Source organism: Aquarana catesbeiana, linkage group LG13 (assembly GCF_042186555.1).
Source record: "Aquarana catesbeiana isolate 2022-GZ linkage group LG13, ASM4218655v1, whole genome shotgun sequence".
NCBI classification, from domain to species: Eukaryota; Metazoa; Chordata; class Amphibia; order Anura; family Ranidae; genus Aquarana; species Aquarana catesbeiana.
Genome location: NC_133336.1, coordinates 5,433,192 through 5,454,475, shown reverse-complemented (window position 1 = coordinate 5,454,475; position 21,284 = coordinate 5,433,192). Strand labels below are relative to the sequence as shown.

The window sequence follows — 21,284 nt, the reverse complement described above, 5'->3', positions numbered from 1 at the left end:
GCACCACACATGTGAGGTTTAAAGCGTGGCATGTTAGGTATCTATTTACTCGGTATAACATCATCTTTCAGATTTTACAAAAAAAAAATTAATTGGTGTATGTATTGTTTTGTTTGTTTTTTTTAAATTATTAATTTGTATTTTTTTCCCAAAAAATTGCATTCGCAAACTGCTGCGACATAAAAAAATTGCAACAATCGCTATTTTATTCCCTAGGGTCTCTGCTAAAAAAAAAAAAAAAAAAGTATAATGTTTGGGGGGGGGGGGGGGGGGGGGTTATAAGCAATTTTATAGAAAAATATACTTATTTTTACTTGTAAACAAAAAGTCCCAGAAAGGGGCCGATCCTTAAAGTGATTTAAGTGATTTAACGTTTCGTTTTTTTTTTTTTTTGTAAAATAACGACATGTTGTACATACCTGCTCTGTGCAAAATGGTTTTGCACAGGGCAGCCCCGATGCTCCTTTTCTAGGGTGTCCCTGCGGCGTTCCTGGCTCCTCCTCTTCATCGGGTGCCCCCCCCCCCCGCACAGAGAGCCGCTTTCCATAGGGGCACTCGCGGGGGGGCACTCCCGTGCTGTGTCCATTGACACAGACAGCAGGACTCGGCCCCGCCCCCTGACTCCCGCATCATTGGATTTGATTACTAGCAGTGGGAGCCAATGGCTGCTGCTGCTATCAATCTATCCAATGAGGACCCGAGACAGCGGCTGGAGCTACTGGGCTCATTCTCGTCGCTGGAACGATCGGGTTCAGGTAAGAAAAAAAGGGCCGCTCTTGGGGGGGGGGGGGGGGGGGGGCAGCTGCGGCACAAAAGGTTTTTCACCTTAATGCATAGAATGCAAAGCATGAGACTTTATGTGGTTAAAATATTTTGTAGCAGTTCCCCTTTAATAAACGGGACACACATTTCATTTGCGGTAGTCGTGTGCACTGCCAAAAAAATAATTTGTTTTCGTTTTTGTTTCATTCGTTTTTTGTTTTTTTTTAGTTTTTCAGTTCATTCGTTATGATGGAAGTCCAAAAATTCGTAAATTCTAAAATTTAAATTTGCGAAATTCCGAATTTCCGAATATTCAAATTTACGAATTTTTTCGAATATTCATATTTACGAATTTTCAAATATTTGAATTTACGACTATTCGGAAAAATTTGTTTGTTTTCGTTTTTGTTTCATTCTTTTTTTTGTTGTTGTTTTTCGGGTCATTCGTTATGATGGAAATCCGAAAATTTGTAAATTCGAAAATCTGAATTTCTGAAATTCAGAATTTTTGAATATTCAAATTTGCAAATTTACCAATTTTCGAATATTCAAATTTACCAATTTTCAAATATTCAAATTTACAAATATTCGGAAAAATTTGTTTGTTTTCGTTTTTTGTTTCATTCTTTTTTTTTTGTTTTTTTTCGGGTCATTCGTTATGATGGAAATTCAAAAATTCCTCAATTCAAAAATTTGAATTTCCGAAATTCCGAATTTTCCGAATATTCAAATTTACGGATTTACGAATTTTCAAATATTCTAATTTACGAATTTTTAAATATTCTAATTTATGAATTTTCGAATATTCAAATTTACGAATTTCCAAATATTCAAATTAGCGAATTTTCAAATATTCAAATTTATGAATATTCTGAAAAATTTGTTAGACGGTTTTTGACAAAATTTGTTAAAAAACTGATTCGTAACAAAATGAATTGCAAATGTCTAGTTTGCTTTCATGAATAGAGCAGGTTGCACCACAATCATATTAATCTGATGGTTAGCTCATGTGTCTACTTTTTTTGTTGTGCGCAGCCTGCGAACGGAAGAACGCGGACGCGGTTCAGATGCTGGTGGCATTCAGGGCCGACGTCAACCACCGGTGTAACCAGGGCTGGACGGCGCTTCACGAGGCGGTGGGCAGGAACTCTCTGGACATCATGGACATCCTGGTGAAAGCCGGCGCCAAGATCGAGGCCAAGAACTGCTATGGCATCACACCATTGTTTGTAGCGGCGCAGAGCGGGCAGCTGGACGCGCTGCGGTACATCCTGAAATGCGGTAGGTTTGCCGGATCGCCTGGGAGAAGATCTACTTACTATGTGAATCTAATGCTGCCCATACGTTTTGGATTAAAGAATTACATTGGGCTCCTTTTAAAAATGCGGTATCTACCACTTTAAGACACTTTAAGACAAATGCGCAAAAATACCGCTCAGTGATTTTCAATTTTTTTTTTGGCATTCACAAAAAAAATGCTACTAAAATACCGTCTGCGCTATACTATGAAGTGAAAGCTTGCGGTAATTTAACATTGTTGTTGAAGAGCCTCCACCCAAAAGGGGAGGCTCCGCTTGTCTGCCTCCTCCCCCCCTCCGCTGCCACAATTGGCATGTTTTGGGGGGGGTGGGTACCTGGTTTGGCCCCCCCTCCTTCCCCCGCAGCCTTCTGAGACACTTCACAGGTCCCAGAAGACTGGGGTCCATTCACAAAGCGCATGCTCATTAGGAAGTCCGCAAGGCTTCACTGCCGGTTTCCCTTAGTCAAGATGGCGGTGGCGACGCCAGCACCTGATAGCCGTTTAAAGAACCGGCTCGGGTGAGGACACGGCTGGGTTCCTGGACCGGTAAGTGACCTAATATTAAAAGTCTTATACCAATATAATGCTGCGCTATCCAAATGTAATCATACAGTAACCGAAAATCATAATATTACTGGCTGCAGTTAAATAGTAGTGGTGAGATATTCTATTCCTATATATAAAAACATTTTTTATATAGGAATAGAATATCTCACCACCACTATTGCTATAAAACTTTTTGGCACGAGCATATGGAACGTGGTCAATGCAGCTGTCCTTTAACCGCTTGCCGACCGCCGCATGTACTTATACGTCGGCAGAATGGCACAGTTGGGCGATTCCTTGCTGACAGCTGAATGTAAAGAAAAGCTTTGCCGGCATTAACAAATCACATGTGGGGTCCCCCCACCCAATCTATACCAGGCCCTTATGATCTGGTATGGATTTTGAGGTGAACCCCCACGACAAAAATGTAAAAAAAAAAAATGGTATGGGGTCCACCCCAAAATTCATACCAGACCCTTATCTGAGTCTTTTTCAACAATTTTTTTGGTGAGTGAGTAAAGGGGGGCGGGATCTGAGGACCCTCTTATTAAAGGGGGCTTCTAGATTTCAATAAGCACTCTACCTGCAGACCCCCACAACCACTGGACCAAGGCCCCCTGCCCCAAAGCACCCTCCCCATGTTGAGGGCATGTGGCCTGCTATGGTTTGGGGGGCAGAGGACCACCGCACTATTTTTTTTTTGGCATGGGGTCCCCCCCAATCTATACCAGGCCCTTTGGGTCTGGTATGGATTTTGAGGGGAACCCCCATGCCAAAAATTTGAAATAAACGGCGTGGGGTCATTCCCCAAAATCCATACCAGACCCTTATCCGTGTCTGCCTTTTTATATACTTTTTCAACACTTTTTAGGGGAAATAGTTGGGGCTGGATCTGAGGATCCCCTTGTTAAAGGGGGCTTTCAGATTCCGATAAGCCCCCCCACCCACAGACCTCCACAACCACCAGGCCAGGGTTGTGGGGAAGAGGCCCTTGTCCCCATCAACATGTGGACAAGGTGCTTTGAGGGGGGCAGAGTCCCCCTTTCCCCAACCACCTCCCCTTGTTGAGGGCATGTGACCTGGTATGGTTCGGAGGGGGGGGCACTCACTTGTCCCCCCCCCCTTCATGACCTACTGGGCTATATGCTCAGATAAGGGTCTGGTATAGATTTGGGGGGACACACCATTTTTTTTTTAATTTTGGCATGAGGGTTTCCCTTAACATCCTTATCAGACCGGAAGGGCCTGCTATGAATTGAGGGCACCCCCACACCGCCAATGTTTCTGGAGCTGTGTGTGGCCACGCCTCCTCAGCAGCATAGTGCTACTGTATACTGATGAATGGACTGTTCTTTTAACAGGAGCCGACATTAACACTCAGGCCAATGACAATGCCACCGCCCTGTTCGAGGCAAGTAAGAATGGGCATGACCATATCGTGAGATTCCTGCTGTCACAAGGGGCGGACGCCAACAAGCCGAATAAGGACGGATATCTTCCCATCCACATTGCCGCCAAGAAGCGGGATAATGACGAGTAAGTGCCACCATTCCCATACTACCCAACCAGATGCCATTCTCTCCGCCCCTCTCCGCCCCCCAGTCTCTCTCTGCCCCTCGTTCCTCCTGGTTTGTCCCTCTGTGTGGTCAGATGTGTAGCCTTCATTATAGAAAGATCTCCTCTACACATGGGGGAGGGGGACTCACACACACATTACCAGATCAGAGATTACCAGAGGGGGGACTCTGCTGGGAACACGTGGATGTAAGGGGGGACTCTGCTAGGAACACGTGGATGTAAGGAGGGACTCTGCTGGGCACACATAGATGTAAGGGGGGACTCTGCTGGGAACACATGGGGGAGGGGGGGCTCGCACACACATTACCAGATCAGAGATTACCAGAGGGAGGACTCTGCTGGGAACACGTGGCTATAAAGGAGGACTCTGCTGGGAACGTGGATGTAAGGGGGGACTTTGCTGGGAACATGTGGATGTAAGTGGGGACTCTGCTGGGAACGGGTGGATGTAAGGGGGACTCTGCGGCGCACAAATAGATGCAAGGGGGACTCTGCTGGGAACACATGGATGTAAGGGGGGACTCTGCTGGGAACACATGGATGTAGGGGGGGACTCTGCTGGGGACACATGGATGTAAGGGGGCTCTGATGGACACTCCTGGGGGGGCTCACACACACATTACCAGATCAGAGATTACCAGAGGGAGGACTCTGCTGGGAACATGTGGATGTAAGGGGGGACTCTGCTGGGAACAGGTGGATGTAAGGGGGACTCTGCTGGGCACACATAGATGCAAGGGGGGACTCTGCTGGGAACACATGGATGTAAGAGGGGACTCTGCTGGGAACACGTGGCTGTAAGGGGGGACTCTGCTGGGAACACATGGATGTAAGAGGGGACTTTGCTGGCAACACGTGGCTGTAAGGGGGGACTCTGCTGGGAACATGTGGATGTAAGGGGGGGGGACTCTGCTGAGGACACATGGATGTAAGGGGGACTCTGCTAGGAACACATGGATGTAAGGGGGGGGACTCTGCTGGGAACACATGGATGTAAGGCGGGACTCTGCTGGGAACAAGTGGCTATAAGGGGGGACTCTGCTGGGAACATGTGGATGTAAGGGGGGACTCTGCTGGGAACACGTGGATGTAAGGGGGGACTCTGCTGAGCTTTCCTGGATGGAGGGAGGGAGGGACTCTGTTGGCCACTCCTGGATGTAAGAGGGACTCTGATGGGCACACATGGATGGAAGGAGGCTCTGATGGACACTCCTGGATGTAAAGGGGGGATTCTGATGGGCACCTATGGATGAAAGGGGGACTCTGCTGGGCACACATGGATGTAAAGGGGAGCTCTGATGGACACTTTGGGAGGGGAGGGGGGCTCTGATGAACATTTTGGGAGGTAAGGGGGGGGCTCTGATGGAAACTCGGAAAGGGGAGGGGGGCTCTGATGGACACTCCTGTATGGGGAGATTCTGCTGTGCACACATGGATGTAAGGGGGGCTCTGATGAACACTTCAGGAGGGGAGGGGGGCTCTGATGAACACTTCAGGAGGGGAGGGGGGGCTCTGATGAACACTTCAGGAGGGGGGGGCTCTGATGAACACTTCTGGAGGTAAGGGGGGGCTCTGATGGACACTTTGGGAGGGAGGGGAAAGGGGGCTCTGATGAACACTTCGGGAGGGGAGGGGGGCTCTGATGGACACTTCGGGAGGAGAGGGGGGCTCTGATGGACACTTTGAAATGGGAGTGCTCTAATAAACACTTTGAGAGGGGGGGACGGCTCTGATGTACACTCCTGTATGGAAGGGGGGATTCTGCTGTGCACACATGGATGTAAGGGGGGGCTCTGATGGACACTCCGGGAGGAGAGGGGGGCTCTGATGGACACTTCGGGAGGAGAGGGGGGCTCTGATGGACACTTCGGGAGGGGAGGGGGGCTCTGATAGAGACTTCGGGAGGAGAGGGGGGGCTCTGATGGACACTTCGGGAGGAGAGGGGGGCTCTGATGGACACTTCGGGAGGAGAGGGGGGCTCTGATGGACACTTCGGGAGGGGAGGGGGGCTCTGATGGACACTTCGGGAGGAGAGGGGGGCTCTGATGGACACTTCGGGAGGAGAGGGGGGGGCTCTGATGGACACTTCGGGAGGGGAGGGGGGCTCTGATAGAGACTTCGGGAGGAGAGGGGGGGCTCTGATGGACACTTCGGGAGGAGAGGGGGGCTCTGATAGAGACTTCGGGAGGAGAGGGGGGGCTCTGATGGACACTTCGGGAGGGGAGGGGGGCTCTGATAGAGACTTCGGGAGGAGAGGGGGGGCTCTGATGGACACTTCGGGAGGAGAGGGGGGCTCTGATGGACACTTCGGGAGGAGAGGGGGGGGCTCTGATGGACACTTCGGGAGGGGAGGGGGGCTCTGATAGAGACTTCGGGAGGAGAGGGGGGGGCTCTGATGAACACTTCAAGAGGGGGGGGGGCTCTGATGAACACTTCGAGAGGGGGGGGCTCTGATGGAGACTTCGGGAGGGGAGGGGGGCTCTGATGGACACTCCGGGAGGGGAGGGGGGCTCTGATGGACACTCCGGGAGGGGAGGGGGGCTCTGATGGAGACTTCGGGAGGGGAGGGGGGGCTCTGATGGACACTTCGAGAGGGGGGGGGCTCTGATGGAGACTTCGGGAGGGGAGGGGGAGGGCTCTGATGGGTACACTTAATGCAGTCACCACATCTAAGGACTGGTAATGTGCGATAGGAAGTTCTTTTTTCGGGGTAGAGATCCCCTCTCAGGACGCCCCTCTTTCTCCTCTCATATCATTGGAAGGAATGTTCTCCCGTCATTCCTGCGCTGTGAACTCACCCCCCCCCCCTCCATATTTAATGCTCCGGGGGGGGGGGGGGGATTAGGCTGACAGGTCTTGAAGATCTTACAAATAATGAGTAATGGATCTGGCACTGCAAACACTAACAGCAGCGCCTGCACTGGGGGTCCGATGTCACTGCTCAGGAATCTCAGGCGCTTCACAACTGCACTCTGCGTCTCTATCACCCCGGAGCGACCTGCCAACCTCCAGCTTGGGGGGGCCACCAAGGGTCCATTATGCTGGGACTTGTAGTTCCCCAATGGCTGAAAAAGTATACTGTCAATGGACATCTCTGGGTGTGCGTGGATTCGCGGCATCATGTGCATATCAGCAGTTCCTGTGCGCGTTTTAGCGATTTTCCATAAGATTGCACCTTTGTGCTGCATTTTCTGCACCAAAAGTGCTGCATGCTGCATCTTGGGTGCTCTTTCAGAAAATGCGGCAAAAAGGCGCAACGTAATAGAAAGTCTATGGGACCGCTGCTAAAGCTAACCAAAAAAAACGCAGAGACACTCACGTTGCAGCCAAACCGCGGTGCGCCAATGTGAAGCCGGCCTTGTTCACACAATATACGTGCTCGCAATTTTCAAGTCGCGATTCCATGTGTTGGGGCAGCCTGTTCACTTCAGTGTGTTTGTTGCCCAAAAGAAGTCCCTGCTCCTTTTTGGGGGCGATACGCTTCATGCGATTTTATTAAAAGGTGCATTTCGCCACGAAAATGCAGCGCAAAATTTGTATCAAAATGGCACCGCGCTCGGGTTATCGTTTAGAACGAACAGCACCCAAATGTGCTTTGCATGTTTTGCAGCGATTGCTGTGCGATTTGGAATTGCGCTGATACCGCACGTGTGTGGTGTGAACACCGTTTGCGTTTGCTTCTGCGCACAGACACAGAGGGATGGGGGTGCTTTACATTTTTTTTTTTCGTATTTATTTTTCTTATTTTTGCACTGTCCCTTTATTTTTATTCATTTCTATTTCTTTTTTTTTATCACTTGTATTTCTATTACAAGGAATGTAAACATCCCTTGTAATAGAATTAAGGATGACAGGTCCTCTTTATGGAGAGATCTGGGAGTCAAAAGACCCCAAATATCTCTCCTTTACATTTAAAAGCAAAAGATCCCCCCCAAAAATTGAATGCTTCTGTACAAGGGAGGAGCCTGTGATACTTATGTACATGGGAGGAGCCTGTGATACTTATGTACATGGGAGGAGCCTGTGATACTTATGTACATGGGAGGAGCCTGTGATACTTATGTACATGGGAGGAGCCTGTGATACTTATGTACATGGGAGGAGCCTGTGATACTTATGTACATGGGAGGAGCCTGTGATACTTATGTACATGGGAGGAGCCTGTGATACTTATGTACATGGGAGGAGCCTGTGATACTTATGTACATGGGAGGAGCCTGTGATACTTATGTACATGGGAGGAGCCTGTGATACTTCTGTACATGGGAGGAGCCTGTGATACTTATGTACATGGGAGGAGTCTGTGATACTTCTGTACATGGGAGGAGCCTGTGATACTTATGTACATGGGAGGAGCCTGTGATACTTCTGTACATGGGAGGAGCCTGTGATACTTATGTACATGGGAGGAGCCTGTGATACTTCTGTACATGGGAGGAGCCTGTGATACTTATGTACATGGAAGGAGCCTGTGATACTTATGTACATGGGAGGAGCCTGTGATACTTATGTACATGGGAGGAGCCTGTTAAACTTATGTACATGGGAGGAGCTTGTGATACTTATGTACATGGGAGGAGCCTGTGATACTTATGTACATGGGAGGAGCCTGTGATACTTCTGTACATGGGAGGAGCCTGTGATACTTCTGTACATGGGAGGAGTCTGTGATACTTATGTACATGGGAGGAGCCTGTGATACTTATGTACATGGGAGGAGTCTGTGATACTTATGTACATGGACTTTTTTTCCTTTTTTATTTTTAATAAATTTGCAAAGATTTCAAACAAACTTCTCTCATGTTGTCATTATGGGGGATTGTTTGTAGAATTTTGAGGAAAATAATGAAGGTAATCCATTTTGGAATAAGGCTGTAACATAACAAAATGTGGAAACAGTGAAGCGCCGTGAATACTTTCTAGATGCACTGTATATAGCAAAAAATAAGTAATGCAGAGGTGATCAAGTGCCACCAAAAGAAAGCAAAAGCAAAAAATTGCCTGGTCATGAGGGGGGGGGTAGATGTTCCGGAGGTCGGGTGGTAACTGCTGGCTGTGTGAGGCTCCTCCCAGAAGAGGGAAGAGAGAGGAAAGGGGGGGGGGGGGGGTAGGGTTGCCACCTTTTCTTCAAGCCAAACCCGAACACTTTTGCGGCACAGGGCAATTCTTTAAAATATTTTGCAGTAAACACTATAGGATTATAAAAGACCTGGGACACATTTGGGTGCCCCAAGGGGAGTAGTAATGTAGTGCACAGAGCGCGCCAGTGGGTGTGGCCAAATTGCTCTTGCTGACATCATCACCCCACCTTTCAGTGATGCCAAACCTGCCCCCAAACAGAAGCCCACAGCGGCAACAGATTTGTGTTTGACTATCTCGGTTACTTGGGGAGCCACAGCCTGGTCTGAATAATGTGTCCGGGTTTCAGGTGGACTCAACCCGGACATATTTTCAGGTGGATTCAAAACCCGAACTGTCTGGGTGAATCCTGGACAGGTGGCAACCCTGGGGGGGGGGGGGGGGCACCAAACAGACCATAGTCTAGTAATGCACATACATGTAAAAATGTCTGTTATGCATTCTGTGTAGTATTTGTTATATTACTACTGTGTTTTATGTTGAAATTTAATAAATTACATTGGTATTAATATTTTGTAATATTTTCTCCAAGTGCCTTAAAAGTCCACAATTAGGGGGTCCATTGTTTTATTGTTTAGCTTATCACTGGATGTGGCACAAAAATCTACAGTAAGCTGCCGTTCCACAACAGGATCCTTAATGCAATTTATTGGGTTATAAATACACAAAAGTGCACTCACAAGTGTAAGAACATAGAACACATGTCTCAGTGGCCGGTGTAGGACCTCTGTGTCTCAGTGGCCGGTGTAGGACCTCTGTGTCTCAGTGGCCGGTGTAGGACCTCTGTGTCTCAGTGGCCGGTGTAGGACCTCTGTGTCTCAGTGGCCGGTGTAGGACCTCTGTGTCTCAGTGGCCGGTGTAGGACCTCTATGTCTCAGTGGCCGGTGTAGGACCTCTATGTCTCAGTTGCCGGTGTAGGACCTCAATGTCTCAGTGGCCGGTGTAGGACCTCTATGTCTCAGTGGCCGGTGTAGGACCTCTATGTCTCAGTGGCCGGTGTAGGACCTCTATGTCTCAGTGGCCGGTGTAGGACCTCTATGTCTCAGTGGCCGGTGTAGGACCTCTATGTCTCAGTGGCCGGTGTAGGACCTCTATGTCTCAGTGGCCGGTGTAGGACCTCTATGTCTCAGTGGCCGGTGTAGGACCTCTATGTCTCAGTGGCCGGTGTAGGACCTCTATGTCTCAGTGGCTGGTGTAGGACCTCTATGTCTCAGTGGCCGGTGTAGGACCTCTATGTCTCAGTGGCCGGTGTAGGACCTCTAAGTCTCAGTGGCCGGTGTAGGACCTCTATGTCTCAGTGGCCGGTGTAGGACCTCTATGTCTCAGTGGCCGGTGTAGGACCTCTATGTCTCAGTGGCCGGTGTAGGACCTCTATGTCTCAGTGGCCGGTGTAGGACCTCTATGTCTCAGTGGCCGGTGTAGGACCTCTATATCTCAGTGGCCGGTGTAGGACCCCTATGTCTCAGTGGCCGGTGAAGGACCTCTATGTCTCAGTGGCCGGTGTAGGACCTCTATGTCTCAGTGGCCGGTGTAGGACCTCTATATCTCAGTGGCCGGTGTAGGACCCCTATGTCTCAGTGGCCGGTGAAGGACCTCTATGTCTCAGTGGCCGGTGTAGGACCTCTATGTCTCAGTGGCCGGTGTAGGACCTCTATGTCTCAGTGGCCGGTGAAGGACCTCTATGTCTCAGTGGCCGGTGTAGGACCTCTATGTCTCAGTGGCCGGTGTAGGACCTCTATGTCTCAAGTGGCAAGTGTAGGACCTCTATGTCTCAGTGGCCGGTGTAGGACCTCTATGTCTCAGTGGCCGGTGTAGGACCTCTATGTCTCAGTGGCCGGTGTAGGACCTCTATGTCTCAGTGGCCGGTGTAGGACCCCTATGTCTCAGTGGCCGGTGAAGGACCTCTATGTCTCAGTGGCCGGTGTAGGACCTCTATGTCTCAGTGGCCGGTGAAGGACCTCTATGTCTCAGTGGCCGGTGTAGGACCTCTATGTCTCAGTGGCCGGTGAAGGACCTCTATGTCTCAGTGGCCGGTGTAGGACCTCTATGTCTCAGTGGCCGGTGTAGGACCTCTATGTCTCAAGTGGCAAGTGTAGGACCTCTATGTCTCAGTGGCCGGTGTAGGACCTCTATGATCTGTGGAGGAATGCTGGCCAGAACTACTTCAGCAGCATCAATCTTCCTCTGGAGCCGCCGTGTGATAGCGCCATTGTTATCTCTTAAGCCGCCGCAGGGAGACTTTAGGAACACCACCAAGACACCAGTCAGAACACCGGGGCTGTCAGGAAAAGCGATTCAAAGGCTGGACACGCCTTCTTCCTCAGTGTCCTGCCTTTGAAATGTGTTTCTCTTTCCATGGTAGATTTACAGGGCTGGTGCTACCACTAGACAAACTAGGCAGCAACCTAGGGCACAGCAGGCGGACTCTGGGGACCCTGATGTAAGGGGGAGCGATGGGCACTCTGATGTAACGGGGGCTATGGGAACCCTGATGTAAAGGGGAGCTATGGGAACCCTGATGTAAGGGGGAGCTATGGGGACCCTGATGTAAGGGTGAGCTATGGGGACCCTGATGTAAGGGTGAGCTATGGGGACCCTGATGTAAGGGGGAGCTATGGGGACCCTGATGTAAGGAGGATTCTGGGGACCCTGATGTAAGGGGGGCTATGGGAACCCTGATGTAAGGGGGCTATGGGGACCCTGATGTAAGGGGGGCAAATAAGTCTAGCACCGGCCCCTGTATATTTAAGGCCCCATTGACATCAGGACACTTGTCAGAGCGCCGGGGCTTTCGAGAAACGCGTTTCAAAGGCTGGACACCGAGGAAGGAGGCGTGTCCAGTTTTCAAAACGTGTTTCCTGACATCCTCAGTGTTCTGGCTGGTGTCTTGGTGGTGTTTCTAAGGTCTCCTGGTGGTGGCTTGACCCGGAAGCAGTGCGTAAAACATAATTTCCAGGTCCTGGGGTCACTTTAGCTAATGGAGTGCAATCTGTGCTCAGTTAGCTTCATTGAAGGACAGGTCAGACATTCAGGGTTTAAAGCCCCAATATCTCATTAGGCCCCATTCACACTTGGCAATTCGGAATAGCGGGCGAAATCGGCGTGATTCTACCTGTGATTCCAAAACAAAAAAAATGACACCCAAGCACTTAAGACACACCCCATAAATGTTTACCCCATAAATGTTTAAGCCCCCCCCCCAACATACCTGCACATGTGAACATAAAAACATTTTTCGGCAATCACGCACGTTTATCCCTGCTAATGGCACAGTTACATTGTTACCACATTACATCCCACATTCTATTTCCCATAGGATCGTGTCCATGCTTATCCCGGTGACGAGCCGTACGCGGGTGAAGAGAAGCGGAATAAGCCCCCTCCACATTGCGGCCGAACGCAATAGCGACGATGTCCTGGAGGAACTCATTGAAGCCGGCTACGACGTCAACTTCACGCTCTCCTTCGACCGCTCCAGGCTGTACGAGGACAGGCGTAGCACCGCGCTTTACTTCTCCGTCATGAACAACAACATTTACGCCACTAAACTGCTCCTGGAAGCCGGCGCCAACCCCAACGTGGACGTCCTCAACCCGCTGCTCATCTCCATCCGACACGGCTGCCTGACCACCATAAAGATGCTCCTGGATCACGGCGCCAATATTAACGCCTACATCGCCACCCACCCCACCTCCTTCCCGGCCACCATCATGTTCTCCATGAAGTATCTCAGCTTGTTGAAGTATCTGATGGATCTGGGCTGTGACGCCCGCTCCTGTTTTCAATGCGAATACGGAGACAGGCCGCACCCGCCTATTGAGGACAGGAGGCACCGGGACGACGACTCCCAAAACCAAAAACAGCCCAAAATTGTTCAGGTACGAGATTCGTTTTTCTGGCACTTCTACTCATTATATAGAATTTCGGTTAAAGTATAAACCTCATTCACATGGATGTACTATAGCGTGTGCCTGTGCGGGGGCTGGGTGGGGGGTTCCATGCGTCCCAGTGCTAGCCGCCCCATTCATGTCACTTGGGATGCAGCAACGTTTCTCAACCTTTTTTTAATCACGACACCCTATAAAAGTATCTCAAGGCACCCCAACATGAATGTTCCTTATCAATGGGAAGCCTGAGCCAGGGATTGGTGCACACTGCTTTGATTAAATTTACATCACATGAGAACTCCCCATCACATCAGGGATCCCCCATCATCTCAGAGGTCCCCCTTCATATCAAAGCCTGTCCTTCACATCAGAGGTCCCCCCATCACATCAGGGATCCCCCATCATCTCAGAGGTCCCCCTTCATATCAAAGCCTGTCCTTCACATCAGAGGTTCCCCCCATCACATCAGAGATCCCCCATCATCTCAGAGGCCCACTATCAAATCAAAGTCCCCCCTTCACATCAGAGGTCCCCTATTATCTCAGAGGCCCCCCATCAAATCAAAGTTCCCCCTTCACATCAGAGATCCCGCTCATCACATCAGAGATCCCCCATCATCTCAGAGGCCCCCCATCAAATCAAAGTCCCCCCTTCACATCAGAGGTCCCCTATTATCTCAGAGGCCCCCCATCAAATCAAAGTTCCCCCTTCACATCAGAGATCCCGCTCATCACATCAGAGATCCCCCATCATCTCAGAGGCCCCCCATCAAATCAAAGTCCTCCCTTCACATCAGAGGTCCCGCCCATCACATCAGAGATCCCCCGTCATCTCAGAGGCCCCCCATCACATCAGAGATACCCCATCAATGTCCCCCCTTCACATCAGAGGTTCCCCCATTATATCAGAGCCTGTCCTTCACATAAGATGCCCCCCATCACATTAGAGGTCCCCCATCACCTCAGAGGTCCTCCCATAATCTCAGAGTCCCCCCATCATATCATAGCCTGTCCTTCACATTAGCAGCCCCCTATCACATCAGAGGTCCCCCCCATTACATCAAAGTCCCCCTTCATATCAGAGGTCCTTCCCATCACATCAGAGACCCCCATTACATCAAAGTCTCCCCTTCAAATCAGAGATCCCCTATCATCTAAGAGGCCCCCCATCACATTAAAGTCCCTCCCAACACATCAGTGATCCCCAATGACATCAGAGCTCGTCCTTCACATCAGAAGCCCCCCATCACATCAGAGGTCCCCTCATCACATCAAAGTCTCCACTTCACTTTAGATGCCCTCAATCACATCCAAGTCCCCCATCATATCAAAGGATCTTCCATATTCTTAGAGTCCCCCCATCATTTCACAGGTTCCCCATCATATCAGAGCACATCTTTTACATCAGAGACCCCCCCATCACATCAGAGACCCCCCATCATCTCAGAGGCCTCCCATCACATCAATGTCCCCCCAACACGGTAGTGGTCCCCCATGACATCAGAGGTCACCCTTCACATCAGAGCTTGTCTTTCACATAAGAGGCCCTCCCATCATATCAGAGGCCCCCCATCATCCCAGAGACCCCCTATCATTTCAGAGGTCCCCCATCATCTCAGAGGTCTCCTCGTCACATCAAAGTCTCTACTTTACATTAGAGGCCCTAAACTACATCAAAGTCCCCCCATCATATCAGAGAATCTCCCATAATCTTAGAGTCCCCCATCATTTCAGAGGTCCCCCATCACATCAAAGTCCCTCTTCACATCACATCAGAGGTCCCCCATCATCTCAAAGGTTCCCTTCACATCAAAGTCCCCCCATCACGCCAGTGGTCCCCTATGATATCGGAGGTCACCCTTCACATCAGAGTCCCCCTATCATGTCAGAGTCTCCCCCATCACATCTGAGCCCCTCCCCTCGTAACACATCAGTGGTCCCCCATGACATCAGAGGTCACCCTTCACATCAGAAGCCCCCCATCACATCAGAGGTCCCCCCATCACATCAAAGTCTCCACTTCACTTTAGATGCTCTCAATCACATCAAAGTCCCCCATCATATCAAAGGATCTCCCATAATCTTAGACCCCCCATCATTTCAGAGGTCCCCCATCACATGAAAGTCCCCCTTCACATCACATCAGAGGTCCCCCATCATCTCAAAGGTTCCTTTCACATCAAAGTCCCCCCATCACGCCAGTGGTCCCCTATGATATCGGAGGTCACCCTTCACATCAGACTCCCCCTATCATGTCAGAGTCTCCCCATCACATCTGAGCCCCTTCCCCCCCATCACATCAGAGTCCCCCCATCACATCTGATTTCCTCCCTCATCATGTCAGAGCCCTCCCTAATCATGTAAGAGTCTCCCATCACATCAGCAGTGTCCCCCCATCAGAGAATCCTCTCATCACATCAGAAACCTCATCCTTTGCAATGAGACCCTTATACATCAGAGTACTCCTATACATGAGAGTACCCCTATATTTCAGTGGCGGCTGGTGCTTTATTATTTGGGGGGGGGGGGGCAGCAAACAATCTGCCCTCAGATCAGCCGCATGGCACCACCCCCCCTTGGTTGGTCGGATCACCCGCACTTACCCCATCCAGGTCGTGGGCAGCGCTTCCTTCGGGCGGAGGGCAGCGTCTCCTCCTCGGCTTCATGGCGGCTTCCCCAGCATTTCCTCCTCGATCCTTGGCAGCCAATAGAATCGCTTCTCCTCTCGGCAAATTGGGTCTCAGCACCTGCTTCCTGATTATCCAGGAGAAGAATCAGGAAGACAATAGCGAATATTAATTTGCTATTAAAACACAAGTGGGTGGGCTCAGGGTGCAGTGCTCTGCGCCCCGAGAGCCGCCCTTTTTTAAGCCAATCAGAGCCTCAGGCTCTAATCATGAGCTTCTAATTGGAATCCATGCGTCTGGCATGCTGCATGTAGATTGGGGGCTGGGCGCATGGATCGGGGGGGGGGGGGGGGCGGTGTCCCTGGGCCCCGTGTGGACGGGCCGCCTCTGGCAGCGGCTGGTGCTCAATTCTCAAATCTTGGGGGGGCGGCCACCATTTTTAAAGCCAATTAGAACCTCAGGCCCTAATCATGTGCTTCGGGAAAAAAAAAAAACCATTGGAATCCATGCGTCCTGCGTCCAATGTCCTGCATGGAGATTAGGGGCCGGGGGCATGATTAAGGGGGGCAGTGCCCCTGCGCCCCGCATGAGCAACCGCCACTGATCAGAGTCCATCTTTCACAGACCCCCCCCCACCATCCTTTCCATCAGAGCCCGACCTTACTCCAGCAGTATGGCAGAGGGTGGAAGGCGGTGCAGGCCCGGACAGAGGTGCACTGCATGCCGCCTGCCTTGGACCAGAGTCATGTGTTGCCACGGTAGGGGCGGGGCATCATGCACCCTGGTCTTATGGCTTTACACCGTGGCAGCACAGGAATGGGGCGGGTGCTACAGCATGCCGATCACAACACATTCAAAGGGCCGCTCTGCAACTGTGTCCGGTTGTGGCGCGGTAACGCGCGGTCCAAGGGGTTAAAGCAGACGGTGAGGAGGTGATACAAAGACTCATCGCCCAACTGTAGAATGCTCCCTGAAGAGCGTTTCCAACACGGATCGCTCTTCGAAACAGCAGCGCTAGTGCGAGCGAGCCCCCGATCTCCATTTCAACTGCAAAAGTCCCCCCCTCCCCCCTTCTTCCAGAGGACAAACCTGAGATGATCAGCTGTTATCAATCCAGAGATCCCGATCTCCACATCGGGTTCAACCGAAAACACCAAAAACGTGAGATTCCATCCTGGAGAACTTCCTTCATCCCTGAAAGGGCGAGGGGTACAACGATTCGAACGGAAAGGGGCGAAATGATAAAGAAGCAAGAGAACGAGATGATAAAGACGCCCTCAAATCTGACGCTGGACTGCGCTGTCCTCCATTGTTTGCTTGCTATATATATATATATATATATATATATATATATATATATGGTGGGTGGAATAGGAGAGCACCTCGTTCTACATTGTGGACACATGTGGACCAACCCGGAGCAAGAATACTACTTTGTTTGGGTGTTGGTGGCAGAGGGACAACCACTAACGTGGTCAAGGTGCATTGTTTTTCTATGGTTGATGGTGCATCTAACACGTTTCGGGTTTTCTGGGCGCCTTCTTCAGGGTTCTGCCAATATATTAGCTTGGATCCACCTAAACACGACCAGATCTTACATACGTTGGATCATTAGAGACCTTCCGTGTAGTCAGACCCTGGACAAGGCCATCTAAAGCCCGGGGAGAATTTGCCAAATTGTGCCCCCCCCCCCATGATGTATGAGCATTATAAGTCAGCAACCCCCCACTAATCTGCATGCCTACCCCCTAAGAATAATTTACCCCTCCTCCCGGTACAAATCTGCCCCCCCAGCACAAATGCCCCCCCCCTCAAAAAATCACTTCTACAACAAATCCTCCACCCCTCAAATATTATAGTGAAGGGTCAAATCCTTCAAATCCTCACTCCCCCCCCCCCCTCCCAGCACAAATTCCCACCCCTTATCCCCCCTCTAGCACAAATCCCATCAAAAAAACTCCCCCTCCTAGCACAAATCCTCCCCCAAAATCTTTCCTCTTCTAGCACAAATACACCCCAATAATTCCTGATACCCCCCCCCCCCAAAAAAAAAAAAAAATCGAGCACTAATCTGCATGCCTACCCCCTAAGAATAATTTCCCCATCTTCCCAGTACGAATCCGCCCCCAAGGCACAAATGCCTCCCCCCCCTAAAAAAAAATCACTCCTAGAACAAATCCTCCATCCTTTAAATTTCACCTCTGAGTATGTATCCTCACCCCCCCCCCCCCGCCATGATGAATGAGCATTATATGTCAGCAACCCCCCACCCCATCTGCATGCCTACTCCCTAAGAATAATTTCTTCCTCTACCCAGTACAAATCCGCCCCCCCCCCCCAGCCCCCCCCCCCCGTCAAAAAAAAAAAACACTCCTAGAACAAATCAAACAAATCCTCCACCCCTTCACATTTCAGAATTTGAAGGGTCAAATCCTTCAAATCCTCACCCCTCCCACCCAAAACTCCCCCCAGCACAAATTCCCTCCCCCCATCCCCCCCTCCTAGCACAAATCCTCCCCCAAAAACTTTCCTCTCCTAGCACAAATATACCCCAATAATTCCTAATACCCCCCCAAAAAAAATAAAATAAAAATAAATCGAGCACTAATCTGCATGCTTCCATCCTAAGAATAATTCCCCCCTCCTCCCAGTACAAATCCACCCCCCTGCTGAAATCCCCCCTCCCAGCACAAATCTTTTACCCCTAGCCTCCCCCAAATTCCCACCCCCAACTCAAATTCCCTCACCCAATCTCCTTGCGGTACCTCCCCGCCCCCCGACCTCACAGTGCCCAGGGTAGCCGCCCCCTCTTGCCTGCCCCCCTTGTCCCTTCCCTGAGTGTAGTCTTCCTCTATGTCGCCAGGACAGGAAGTGTATGGGGAATCTCCCCAACGGGGACACAGAGAAGAGTTCTCGCCCCTCAATACTAAAATATCAGGCTTTGTCTTCTATTCAGACTGTCGTTGTGGACTGTTGTACGGGATTAGATTGTCAGCTCCTCTTTCGGGCCAGGATCTGATTTAGGTGCTTCATTTGGTGCTCACAATAAATATTGGTGATCGATCTGTTTTTCCTCCTCAGTTTTGTGAGATGGTGTCCACCGCCGAGCTCAGCCGCTGGCCGGTCCGATCATCGACGTCCTCCTGGATTATGTAGGGAATGTCACGCTCTGTTCCCGGCTGCAGGAACATTTGGACAGCTATGCGGACTGGGAAGGCATCAAGATAAAATCACGTAAGTCTATCGATCGTTCAATATAAAATGTCCTGCAATTTGGTATTCAGAGGGGATCTCTCTGTAGCATTGTTACATTCTGACTATATAGAGCAATACTATCTCTATTTCACAAAAGCTCCACCTTTTTTAGCTAAAAAGGCACCACCCTTGAGCTCCACACTAATAGCTTTGCGTAACCTGCAGGCAGGAGGGAAGCATTTCCTCACTCTCCAGTGATCGGACCAATCACTGATCGGAGGTGGGATGCTGCAGTAGGGGTTGATCTGTGTCAGACTTTTGTGAACACAGACAGGAACTTCACAGGCACCAGGATTTATATCTGAGATTTGTCATCTCGGTCCAGGAAGTAGATGATGACCCTGGAGGATCTGGTCTGGTCCCTCAAGAGGGAAAAGCTGATGAAGGTATTGTCAGGGGAGTATTGTGTTATTACTAAGCATGAGTGTGCGTAACATAAAATATATCAGGTGCTAAAACCACTTTATGTCCATTTTAAGGACTCCACTATGAATTTTCCCTTTCACTATTGTTATTTTGTATTTACCAAATATTATTTAGTAAAATTTTAATTATTATTAAATGTTATTATTATTATAAATATTATTTAGTAAATTTTAACTATTATTAAATGTTATTATTAGTATACATTTTTTATTTTGTAATTTAAATTAATTTATTATTTATTTAAATTTATTATTAGTTATAATTGTTGTTAATCCTATTATTATTATTATTATTATTTAATGTATCATTTATCATTTGAATTGTATTTATTATTTTTTATTTAAAAATATTGTTAAAATGATAATAATTTTAATAATAATATTAACAATAATTATAACTAACAATAAATGTAAAATAAATAAAATTAAAATGATAAATAATACATTAAAATAAAAATAGAAATATTAATATATAATACTAGATATATAATAATATTTTAATAATAATTGTAATTTTAATGTATTATTTAATTATTATTTATCTTTTTAATGTATTTATTATTTTAATGTAATTTATTTTAGTCTTTATTATTGTTATTACTATAATAGGTATTATTAAATATTAACAAACTATTAGCCTTAAAAAAACAAAATGATAGCATTTTTAATGCTTTGACCCTCTTGCTTCACTTTCAGAGCCTCCTAGGCCCCTCACTCACTTGTGCCGCCTGAAAATTCGCAGCATGCTGGGCAGGAACCGTCTGGGGCTCTTGGACTCTTTACCTCTCCCGTGTCGGCTGATCCGGTATTTGGGCCATGACAACTCCAGCCAATGATAGCTCCTCTGACAGACATTGATATGAAGGTATCCGGAACATAATTCGGTGGCCACTGAAAAACTAAAGACAGGATTTGTTTTGATCAAACAAGAGATGGTTTGTTGCGAAGTGGTGCCTTCGGCTTGGTGATGTTTGCAGAAGTCTGGGAGGGGCAGGCGAGCCCCCCCTGTGATGGAGTGATGCACTGTAAAGTTATCAAAAAGTTACAAAAGTGTAAAAGTTATAGGACAGCCTTCCAGGGTATGTGGAACACGAGAATTCCTCCAGAGGTTGCTAAGGGTTCCTTGAGCTGTGACCTCCCATCTGATGGGGCCTGTTCTGTGGCCAACACCACTGGAGAGCCAACAGTATGACATCAATTTAGCCATCTGTAAGGTGGATATTCTACTCACTGACCTCCAGTGTAAGGGGGCAATCTTCCCCACTGACCACCAACGTAAGTAATATTTTTCCCACTGACCACCAATGTAAGGGAATTCTTCTCACTGATCACCAATGTAAGGAGCATTCTTCCCACTGACCTCCAATTTAAGGAACATTCTTTCCACTGACCACCAATGTAAGGAGCTGGTGTTGGGTTGCCCTGTTGGTGTTGGGTTGTCCTTTTGGTTTTGGGTTAGCCTATTGGTGTTGGGTTGCACCTTTGGTGTTGGGTTGGCCTATTGGTGTTGGGTTGTCCTGTTGGTGTTGGGTTGTCCTGTTGGTGTTGGGTTGTCCTGTTGGTGTTGATATCCAACAGTATTATAATGGTGTTTGTAAAGGTTTTCTGGTTACTGGGCTGGTGGCTTCCTGGCTTCCTTATAATAATGACCTGTTTCTGAAGGGCAGGCTAGGGAACAGCCAACGTCTTCTTCCTCTCTTCTTGGTGAATTGCTGACCCTGAGCAAGCAGTACATGGAAGATGTCAGGACACAATACACACCTTCT

The 21,284-nt window shown here is 49.0% G+C and overlaps 1 protein-coding gene across 1 annotated transcript in view; it reads left to right on the top strand.

Annotated features, from left to right (window-relative positions):
- ASB2 (ankyrin repeat and SOCS box containing 2) overlaps positions 1-20,688 on the top strand; it is a 75,202-nt gene extending 54,514 nt beyond the window's left edge. Inside the window, 6 exon segments of the mRNA XM_073609846.1 lie at positions 1,798-2,043; positions 3,970-4,144; positions 12,642-13,203; positions 18,920-18,956; positions 18,959-19,072; positions 20,215-20,688. Of these exon segments, the coding sequence (XP_073465947.1) occupies positions 1,798-2,043; positions 3,970-4,144; positions 12,642-13,203; positions 18,920-18,956; positions 18,959-19,072; positions 20,215-20,354 (1,274 nt within the window). The 3' untranslated portion in view covers positions 20,355-20,688.
- Positions 20,689-21,284: the final 596 nt, after the last annotated feature.